This window comes from Lycium ferocissimum, chromosome 7 (genome assembly GCF_029784015.1).
Source record: "Lycium ferocissimum isolate CSIRO_LF1 chromosome 7, AGI_CSIRO_Lferr_CH_V1, whole genome shotgun sequence".
Classification (NCBI taxonomy): domain Eukaryota; kingdom Viridiplantae; phylum Streptophyta; class Magnoliopsida; order Solanales; family Solanaceae; genus Lycium; species Lycium ferocissimum.
This window is the reverse complement of record NC_081348.1, coordinates 64004724-64015738: the sequence shown is the minus strand read 5'-3', so window position 1 is coordinate 64015738 and position 11015 is coordinate 64004724. Positions and strand designations below refer to the sequence as shown.

Below are 11015 nucleotides of genomic sequence, written 5' to 3'. Positions count from 1 at the left end.
AGAAGGACTTCATGTGGTTGGCCTCCAAATTGGTACAAGCGGATGATATAGAGAAGACTCCCTGGGCTCATGGTAGGGGAGCAATATATAGTGATCGTTTTACTGCTGAAGCCAAGAGATGGTTGCACATTATTAGTCGTTGGGTCCGCCCTTCATCGAACACCCACGATGTGACTTATGCCCATGCCCTTGTCATTTCTTGAGTTCTTATCGACATACCTGTAAATGTGGGGGCGCAGTCATAGCGGATTGGAAAGAGTTCGCGGATAGAGGTGGGGGAAGCTTGATGTTCCTTCTCTGATCATGCTTGCCAGAGGGTTAAGGTTCTTGAGGAGGATGAGGATGATTTGGTCCAGCCTGATTCCCCTTTCCGTCTATTGCGGGCAAAGGGTTTTGGGACTGTGATTGTCAGTAGGAAGAAGAACAAGGTAGACGATGGAGGCGAGGGGGGAGCGGAGCTGAGGCTGACACTGGAGCTGGGGATGGTGCTAAGACTAGGGCTCCCGGTATCTAGGGTCCCCTTGAGCACATAGATTCGCGTTTTGATGAGATGGTGGCCATGTTTCGGACGATGTCCATACGTTCTGGCGGTTCCAGTTAATCAGGTGCTGCTGCTAGCTACCCAAAACAGAAGGAGATGAAGGGGTATTTTGATACCCAGACACAGATGGGTGATTCACTCACCAGTCTCGAGACTGCCTACACCACCCTAGCTACAAACCACAGTAAGCTTCGCAACGACTTTGATAATAAGAGGATGAAGAACAAGTCGCGCGACAAGCTTAACATTAGATCTTTGAGGGTTACTAAGGGATTGTGGGGTAACATGTACCCCAATGTGCCGTTTCCAGTGGAGGATAATGATGACTTCGAGTAGTTCTCCTTTGAGAGTGAGCCCTGGGAGGATAGCAGTCAGGGCAGATTTGATGATGTTGGTGGTGGTGGCTCGGATGATGATGGTGCGACCAGTATGTGGATGGCCTAGAGATTCCCCTTTCCCCTTTGATTATGATTGGTTGCCCTTATAGGGCCTTTTATTTCCAGACAATCTTTTTATTTGGTTTGCCTTGTTAGCTTGGATGTTTTTGGAAATAATTTCTGTTGGTTGTGGTTGGCCTTGTTTGGGCTTAATTGGTGGATATCTTGTTTTGAATGTTGGACTACTTGGTTTTCCTATTTTGGTAATAGTAGTTGGGCTTGTAGTAGTGACTTAAGTGGTCCTTGCCCTTGTCGGGCTTATTTTTATATCACTGATGTTTTGGGATACTGCTGCTTTTATAAGGTCTGTCAAATGGCGAAAATAGGGAAAACAGGTTGGAAACAGGGGAACTCAGGCTCTGATCTTCAGGTACGCCGCACCTACGGCCTCTCAGACCACTATAGCGGTCCCGCTTCGGTGGAGATGGGACCCCCATGACTATCATGAGCTACATTGGGCATATATCGCTACAACGGTAGATGAGACGCTACAGCGGTGCCGTCACAGCGGTTGAGAGACTCATTGTGGCGGTGCCACTCAATAGTAACATCCAACATTTTCGACAATTTGCACTCTCGAAATAACCAATTCAGAACAACGACATATCACACTTTCCCACGTAGATACTAATTGGGCACACCGAGATACTAATTTGACTGAATTAGCACGATTCAAAAGAAAGAAGGAAAATTTCCTAAATTCCCTATAGCCTTCTGTGGATGGGCACAGACGTCTAATGTACCATTCCACAAGAATTTACTAGGCATGGCTCTTGTACTCGTGAGACCGGTAACCTAGGCTCTAATACCAACTTGTCACGATCCAATTTAGGGTCGCGCGGGCACCAACCTTTCCTATCTCTGTAGGCGAACCCTCTATCGAATAACACATCAATTAAATAAAGACGAGCTATTTAAACCAATAAATATTTAGAAATAACAGCGTAACATTATAATATAGTTAATCAACTCAAGATTTAGTATAATTACAACAATCAAATAATTACAGACTCGATCCGACTTCCCATGACCTGGTCTAGACTAGTACAAGAGCAAATAAATGATCCAGATTACGACACACTCTAAGACTCAACCTTCCTCCCGGAATGAAGTGGGAGGAGGCCTTCCAGATAGGCACCGCGCATTTCCTCACAAGACACAATCAACCACCTGAGACAATCTACACCTCGATAAGGGTGTAGCAAGTGCGATATCAATACAATCCATCCGGACTGAGTAAGTATCATAGGCCGACAATGGTTAGTAAACACATATCAATAAATGAATTCACAAATAAACATGATAAACAACATAATCAAGTATACATCTATCTACCGCTCATGATAACATCAACACCTTTAACTCATTAATTATCCTCTAATAACCATAAGTCAATTTCCACAACACAATCACAAGAATAACATATCATTGTACCATTAATTTTTAGTCTAGGAGTCGACTCCTCATTATGCTATCCTTAGTCTACATCCTTTAGAGGCCAAACATACCACTGATCCTACGAATGAGCCACAAGATAAACCGATAAGTAAAAGTCACAGATAATCGAAGACAAGTATACATCATCGCCTAAGTATCATCTACTCCCAATTGTGCCAAGTCTCAATATATCAATCTGAATCCAACATCACAGGTAAACACCAAATCATCTCAAACAAGCCATAATGCAATGACGTATGAATGCAATGTCATGCTAATGAATTGAACACATGTACTCCGGACGAAAATATCAACATCTCGGTAGCATAACCCAGTGTGACACACGAAGTCTAAGTGCCACCCATCCCGGATCGTTACCCAACAGACAGACGGGACCCCGGATCTTTGCCCACGGGGGGTTCTAGTCGGCACCACTCTAGGGGACCCGCGAAGTCCACGCACTCACTCAATCAATGATTCCGGAACTAACATCGGATATCGGCCTCTCATGTCACTCTAGTAAAAATCGAGCCCAGCTCATCACAGTGTTTCATCAAGTATCATCAATATCTCAACAATATATCATGAAGAATGAGAGTGCATGCAATGCATGTATCATAATCAATAATCATGCTCAACATCACAAGTACTAACAATGGGTACGCCAACAATATATCCGAATTGCAAACACCAACAATGGGTGCGCCAATAATATATCAGAGTCACAAGTACCAACATGGGTACGCCAAGTAAATATCAAAGTCATCAATACCAACATGGGTGTTATATATGCCGTATTTTTATACATTGGGATATTTTAAGCTAATCGCGACAAGTTAAGGACAAGACAATTTTGGGATACGAGGTAGAGACTTTTAACCTCCGATTTTGTTTTAATGCACAAGTTGCTTATAAATTTTACTTGGTATGGAAACATTAATGAAGATTAGGGATTAATTTACCATGATTAGATTATTAAGTGGGATTAGAAGTTTAATTAATCACTAATCAATCCATAAGTGGGCAGTGTCCCACCCATGGCTTGGCCACATTTGATTGGCTCAAGCCATGAGTGGGACATGTGTCCAAAATATAGACATGATATAAATAGCAAATTGATGACAAGGAAAGTCATATTTCATCTTCACCAACTCAAGAAAACCTAGAAAGGGAGAGAGAAGCTCTCGGCCATAATGCCGAGAATGAACTTGGAAGCTTTGATCAAAAAAATAATTTTCTTCTAGTAATCAACTCTTTGGAAGGTGTAAAACAACGTGGGATTGATCCTAGATAGCAAGAACAAGTATTAAATTCAAGGCACAAGTTCTAGTCAAGTTGAGAAGTCAAGTGTTTAAGGTAAGATTTAACTTTCTTTTGCATGTATTAAGGGTGGTTTTGAACGTGTTGTAGTGTGTAGAAATGAATGGAATTTATGGGACTATGTGTGTTGGTGTTGAAGCCGTGTAGGGGCTATTTTTGTAGGATATGGTGAATTGATTTTACTTGTTATTTTGGTTGTTGTTGTTATGAATATTATGATGAGAATGAAGGGTTTAATGGTTCAAGTTGGAGTTGTAATTGTTTGTGGGCTGTTGTAGAAGCTAATATGATGTTAATATAGTTTCTTACATTTATGTGAATGATGTTGTTAACGTGTGGTTGTTGGTATAGTTCATGAATTTGGAAGAGGAGAATGTGTTGTTGTTATTCTTGTTGAACTTGAAAGATTATATGTTGTATTGTGTGTTGGTTGGGCTGTTTTGGAGTGTTGTACGGGCTGTCCGGAGTGTCCTCGAGTCTTGTTTGAATAGTCTCGGGTTGATACTTGAATGTATGATTAGTGATGCGACTTGGTTATCTGTGGTTGGTTTGAATATAAAGGAAACGTCGTCTAATTGTCTAGAAAGGAGTTACTAACATTAGAATGTGTTTTGAATCTCTTCGTAGTTTAATCGTAGTTCTTGACGTCTTAATATAGGTTGAGATACTATTGGGCAGCGTATACGTGTTGTGTTGCGAGTAAACGCTAAAGGTATGTAAAGCCTATCCCTTCTTTCTTTTGGCATGTCCTAGATGTAAGTAAGATATGATATGAGCTTTGGGGTAACTCTATTCATAAGTTTCGAGTATGTTTATGATTCTTATTCACTTCTTGATGTTAGAAATCTTAATGTAGTCGAGCTACTGCCCTCGAGTTTTCTATATGATTGGATAGTAAACAATGCATAAAGGTTCCTATTTTTGAAAGACTTCATAATGACTAATGACCATAACTTTCATAAGTTGTTTCGTATTAATTTGATACATGTCTATGATCCCTGAGGCTTTATTTTGATATAGTTCATAATGATATTCAAAGAGTATTGAGTATGACTATCTTCCGGATACTCGAGCATTGGTTAGTCTACTTATCTATTGAGTCTCAAAAGATGATTTATATGCATATGGTTACTCACTACTCTGCTCGTTCATACTGTTATTACATCTTTCACCGAGTCCCTCACTAGAGGGCCGGGTACGGTATATATATGTTATGGTGTTATGCTGTGTTATGGTGTTATGCTGTGTTACGGAGTTATGCTGTGTTACGGAGTTATGCTGTGTTATGGTGCTATGTTGTGTTACGGAGCTATCTTTGTGATACGGAGTTATGCCGTGATACGGAGTTATGCTCTGTTCTGGAGTATGTTGTGTTATGGCGCCAAAGACGGGGTGGCGACCATGTTCACCGAGTCCTATAATGGGCCGGATATGATATATGATATTGACATGCATGATTTGTGTTTCAAAAGCAAGCATTTTGGTATTCTAGTTATTGTACTCGTTTTCTGTACTTCTTATTTCGGTTATAATCCTGTTTATCGTATTTCATGCTTTATATACTCGCATATATTTCGCATCGACCCCTTTCTTCGGGGGGCTGCGTTTCATGCCCGCAGGTACAAACGCTCGTTTTGGTGATCCGCCAGCTTAGAATATCTATTCTGCTATCTTGGAGTGCTCCCTTGTTCCGGAGCCTATATTTTTGGCACAGATCCTTTTGTTGTATATATAAGCTTAGCCAAGGGTACGGCGGGGCCCTGTCCCATCATATGATACGGTTGTTACTCTTAGAGGTCTGTAGACATATGTGTGGGTTTGTATATAGTTGTTGTTTAGTTGTGTATATATGACTTATGTTTTGGGACGTTCCCAATCGTAGTGGCAGCCTTGTCGGCTTGCGTATGTATATATGTTTTGGGATACTGTATGTAGTGGCAGCCTTGTCGTCTTGCGTGTATATAGTTGGGGCGTTCCCACATGTTATGATAGCCTTGCCGGCTTATGTACGATGTTATCTGTTGAGAGTTGTAACTCCTCAGGAGACAGGTTGCTGTGATATGTACATATATATGTGAGTTTTGAGACGACGTCTTGCCTTTTTATATAAGTTCCTTATCATGCTAGTTATGGGCTGATTATAGCTAACAGGTGTGTATACGAGTGTCCAGCTCGGGCACTAGTCGCGGCCTACGGGGTTGGGTCGTGACAATGGGTATGCCATAACACAAACAAGTTGTAACAACAATTCTGAATACCAATTACCCACTTGTGGCATCAAGCCAACATAATAGATCAAATCAGTCGCAATATAATATTACAGCTCTTTCTTTATTAGCCTATTAGCTTAGTACAAGTAAATTCACCTCCTACTCACCGGGCATTCATTCCTACTCAGTTTAGAACGCAATCGCAACTATTAGTACATTTTATCCTTCCGATCAACTAGATTCACTATTAATAGCATAATACACTTAATCACATATTATGTAAATTCTCATCCTTAAGTCACAAAAAATAGGTATCACCCACTACTCCCAAGTCACATAAAATCCCCCGATACTCATGAAAATCAAATCAAGCATCCTGAAGAATCTACAGGCCACAAGCCCGAACATACAAATCACGCAATAATACCACCCTGGGATTCCATCCCAAATCTCCAATTCCTACATATGCATTCTCCGTTCCTCTAATACATGAATATGAAAAACTAATCAGAGTCTACCGAAAGGAAAGCCATAACCTACCTCATGGCTGAGCGGGTACTACGAACATCCATTGATTTTTCAACTCAAGCACCATATCATACTCCGTACGAAAGAGCTTGGAGACAATATGAGGCATAAGAATAGAAATTATCATTAGGATCGTCATAACATATTATGGATAATTAAGAAAGGTTTGGGATCTTAATCCACTTCTAGATTCCATCTTTAACAACACTAGGTAATTTATCAATTTTTAAGCCTATATTGAGGAAGACCCATTTCCAAGATCCATGGAAGAACTCATTTTTAAGAAGAAGGAAGGTAGGAATCTAGATTATTAACTCATTTTGGTGAAGAATATGCAAGATCACCTAATGGGAATCATGTGAAAGATAATGCTAACCCAACATTCCTCCAACTCTTGATACTTTTAATACCCCTTAGATGATTCTCTAGGTGAATATTTTTAGGAGTAATTTACTACGTGGAAGAAGAATTGGGAGGTGTTAGAAGGATTTCCATGACCAACAATCTAATTATTTTGACATCCCAAAAGGCCTGGGCGGCTGGAATTTAGAGTTGAGAGAAAAATGGTACCAATTCTCGAAATGAAGTCCTAAATAGGTATTTCACTGTACGTGACCATCCCAGCGGTAGCCTTACTGCTGTAGCAGTACTGCTAGGGCAGCTGAGTGGCCGCTATCGTGGCCCGCTAGTTCAATGCTTAAACCGTAATGGCAGTTCTTCAACCGCTACAGCGTTACCGCTGTAGCACCTTTTATACCGCTATGGTAGCTCAACTGGGCCTGGTGGCCTACATTTCAAATTATCATGCACTTCGCACAATGGTTTTTAAATAACTTAGAGATTTGCGGAATATAACTGAACGAAAACATTTTTAAGGTGTTAGAGTTACAAGTTCCCTCGAATTTCACAGTAATGACGGAACGGTTCATTACATAAAAGATGGGTGAAGATGATGGAAAATTATCCTGATTTTCCCTTATACCTTTCCCCTTCTTCATTGTTCAGTATCTGGTAAGTGTTTCCGAATCGATTTGGCCTCTTTTGTTCTCATCTTCGTTCTTGTTATGCTGAATGCTTGATGTTCATGTTGAAAATCTAGTAATCTGGCTCTTCTTTGGTGATTTGCATATATCGTCCTTCTTTTGACTTTATCTGTACGAGTTGAGGTCGCAATATGTTGATGTGTTCGTGTTCTTGATTATTCACACGAATTTAGATGGATCTGAGCTTCATACCTCCTGTAAGTGTCTCTGTAAGCTCTATCTCTTTTCCACTTTGATATGTCATATCTAGCTATAGCTGTTGTATATCTCCTTCTAGCCATGGCTTATACTTGTGTAGATTTAATTTTTGCCCACTTGAATGAGCATGATAAGATGCTAATACCACAAATAAGGCATCAATCAAATCTATTTGGTATAAGTCTTGACTACGAATTTGATTTTGTGTTCTTTCTCTCTGCTGAACCTTCTGTATCAGTATGAAATCTGCTTCAACTTGTGTATGTGATTCTTGTTCTGTGTTGTGGATTCCTTGATAATATTCTTTGTGTCCTGTGGTTTTCCTTAAAAGATGTGTTATGAGTTATTTGGCATGACTTCTTCAATTGTGTGTCTTCTTTCCTGTATGGTATGTACTTGCAAAATAAAACATACACTTTTAGTAAACACCACCATGTCCTTCTCCCAAAGGACTTGAACATGGTGATAAAAACCTTTCTGCTGCTCCTTTTTTGGTCCCTGATTCTCATTTCTCTGCATCTGTGCCCCTTATTTCTTTATCCTCACTCTTAGAAAAGGAATATGAGTTTTGTCACTGTTGAGGATCTTTCTACATGTTGAACTTAACTCCTGAAACCCATGGCAGTCAAAAGAAACTTCATCTAGTGCCTGATTAGCCAGAGCATCAGCAAGTTTGTTTCCTTCCTTCAAAATATGATCAAATATAATAGTCATAGTATCTTTTAATTCCAAAATCTCCTCTATCCAACTAGCTATCCTCGAAGGAGGTTTCTAACCTTTTTACAGTATCTTGTACACCAATTCACAATCAGTTTGAACTATAATATTATTTAGATCCTTATTTTTGCAGTATCTCATGGCCTGCAGAATTGCCATTACCTTAGCATCAATATTAGTAGTGATTCCAATATCTGTAGCATGAGCATACCTCAGATCACCTTCATTATTCCTCAATCAAAAACCATAAGCACTTCTACCAGGGTTTCCCCTTGAAGCCCCATCTATATTACATAAAAGCCACCCTGTTGGAGGAAACTCCCATGTCACCATTGTAACTTTCAATCTTCCACACCCTTCCTCTAGCATCTGAATTAAATCTGGCCATTTGTGAGGTACTTGGATGATAGATGGATTCCTTGTCATTACTAATCTCTGTATAGTGACATAGACTAAGTAAATGACTTTCCCAGTTGATCTTTTCCCTCCATGTTTTATTGCGTTCCTCCTTTTCCATAGCTCCCACATGATGATAGCCGGAACAACTTGAAAAATCAGTTTTCCTCTTCCTTTAACTGGGGCAGTCCACTATTTCACAATTCCCTGCTGTAAAGTCAATCCTTCTATATACAACCCTCTAAAAGAAGAGAAATAAGACCAAGTCCTATTAGCTGTGTAAGAAGTAGCAAACACATGTTGTATTGTTTCCTCATCAGGGTTGGAGCAACACCAACATTTGGATGCTATGTTGTAATGCAATCTCTTCAAAATATCATCCAAAGGGATTTTGTATTTCCAGCATCTCCACAAGAAAAAGGAGATCTTGAAAGGCAAACCTTTAATCCATATATTTCTATACACCTCCATAGGCTGTCCTCTCAGTCTAATATAGTCCCAAGCTGATTTGACTGTAAACTCTCCTTTAGTGTCCAAAATTCACCATGCTCTGTCCATTTCTTTATCCATCCTTGGGGGACTGATAGTAGCAGATATATGTTGAACTATGTCCTGAGGAAGTAAATTATTCAACTTTGTCATGTTCCGATTTCCATTCTCTACTACATCTGAGACATTTTGAATGCTTTCATCAAAACCTTCTACAGTAAAATATAGTGCACCCTTTCCTGTCCAATTATCAAACCAAAACTGTGAGTTCCCCATACCAAGCTGCCACCAGATCTGGTGTTCTATTAAATTTCTTGCTTGGATCATATTTTTCAAAGTTTGAGAACCTTGCTTCTTCTGTACAGTTATAGGACTTTCCTTTCTACAATATTTGTTAACCATGAATGCACTCCATAAGGAGGGTTTAGTCCTGAAGTTCCACCACAACTTACAGAATAAGGCAATAGAAACATCATGTAGTGATCCGAATCCCATCCCTCCTTCCATTACTCGTAGACACAAATGGTTCCAAGAAGCCCAATGCCTACTTTTACCCCCTATGGTGTTACTCCAGAAAAATTGGGCAAACATTTTATGCATTTGCTTGATGACACCTATAGGAGGGTTAATTGCAGCTAACAGATGAATTGGCAAACTCTGTAAAATATGTTTAATCAGAATAGCTCTTCCTCTAAAGGATAAAAGTTTCCCTTTCTAGCTCTGCAGTCTATTCATAATCTTCAAAAGAATCTGAGTGAAAAAGTCCTTTCTTCTCCTACTGTGATAAATAGGACACCCTAAGTAGATGACAGGAAAATCCTTCCTCACTATACCTGTGACAATTTCAACAGTAATGCTCACATCTCCAGGCACATTTTTATGCATGAAAACAACACTTTTGTCCCTATTAATCTTCTGTCCAGATGTGTTCTCATATTTCTTCAATACTTCCATGATAAGTTGCAAAGAGAACACATCTGCTGATGAAAATATTATCATATCATCAACATATGACAAATGATTCACCTTAGGACTCCACTTAGGCCTCCCATACCCTTCAAATTGACGAATTAAGTTCAGAGCATTGAGATTCGTTGACATAACTTCTGCAGTCAGAATAAACAATGTAGGAGATAAAGGATCTCCTTGTTTAACCCCCCTGGAAGATTAAAAGAAACCATAATGTTGTCCATTGACCAATACTGAATACCAGTTGCTACTAACCAGTCTGAAAATCATGTCTATCACCAACTCTGAAAAACCAATCTTTCTTAGAACTTTCATTAGAAAAATCCATGAAACCCTATCATAGGCCTTTGCCATATCCAATTTCATAACAACATTAGCAGATTTAGTTCTAAGTCTAATGTCTAATACAATCTCTTGAGTAAGAAGAACATTCTCCACTATGCTTCTCCCTTTTACAAATCCAGCCTGATTAAGAGATACTATATCAGTCAAGCACCCCATCATTCTTTCATGAAATAGCCTTGAGAAGATTTTGTTACTAAAATTGCTCAAACTAATTGCCTCATATCTGAAAAGTTATTGACCATGTTCTTTTTAGGTAACAAAACCAAATTAGTATGAGTGATGAATCTAGGTAACTCAGCTCCACAAAAAAAAAATGTTATATCCATGTTAATAATGTCTTCTTTAATAATCTCCCAGCAAGATTGATAGAAAATCCCAGTGAAGC

The 11015-nt window shown here is 39.5% G+C and overlaps 1 protein-coding gene across 1 annotated transcript; it reads right to left on the bottom strand.

Annotated features, from left to right (window-relative positions):
• Positions 1–9367: 9367 nt before the first annotated feature.
• On the bottom strand, positions 9368–10786 carry LOC132062427 (uncharacterized). The gene is made up of 3 exons (XM_059455002.1): positions 10527–10786; positions 10150–10475; positions 9368–9930 (listed from the first exon to the last, which is right to left on the bottom strand). The coding sequence occupies exons 1-3, from the start codon at positions 10784–10786 to the stop codon at positions 9368–9370; spliced, it is 1149 nt and encodes a 382-aa protein (XP_059310985.1).
• Between the last annotated feature and the right edge of the window lie 229 nt (positions 10787–11015).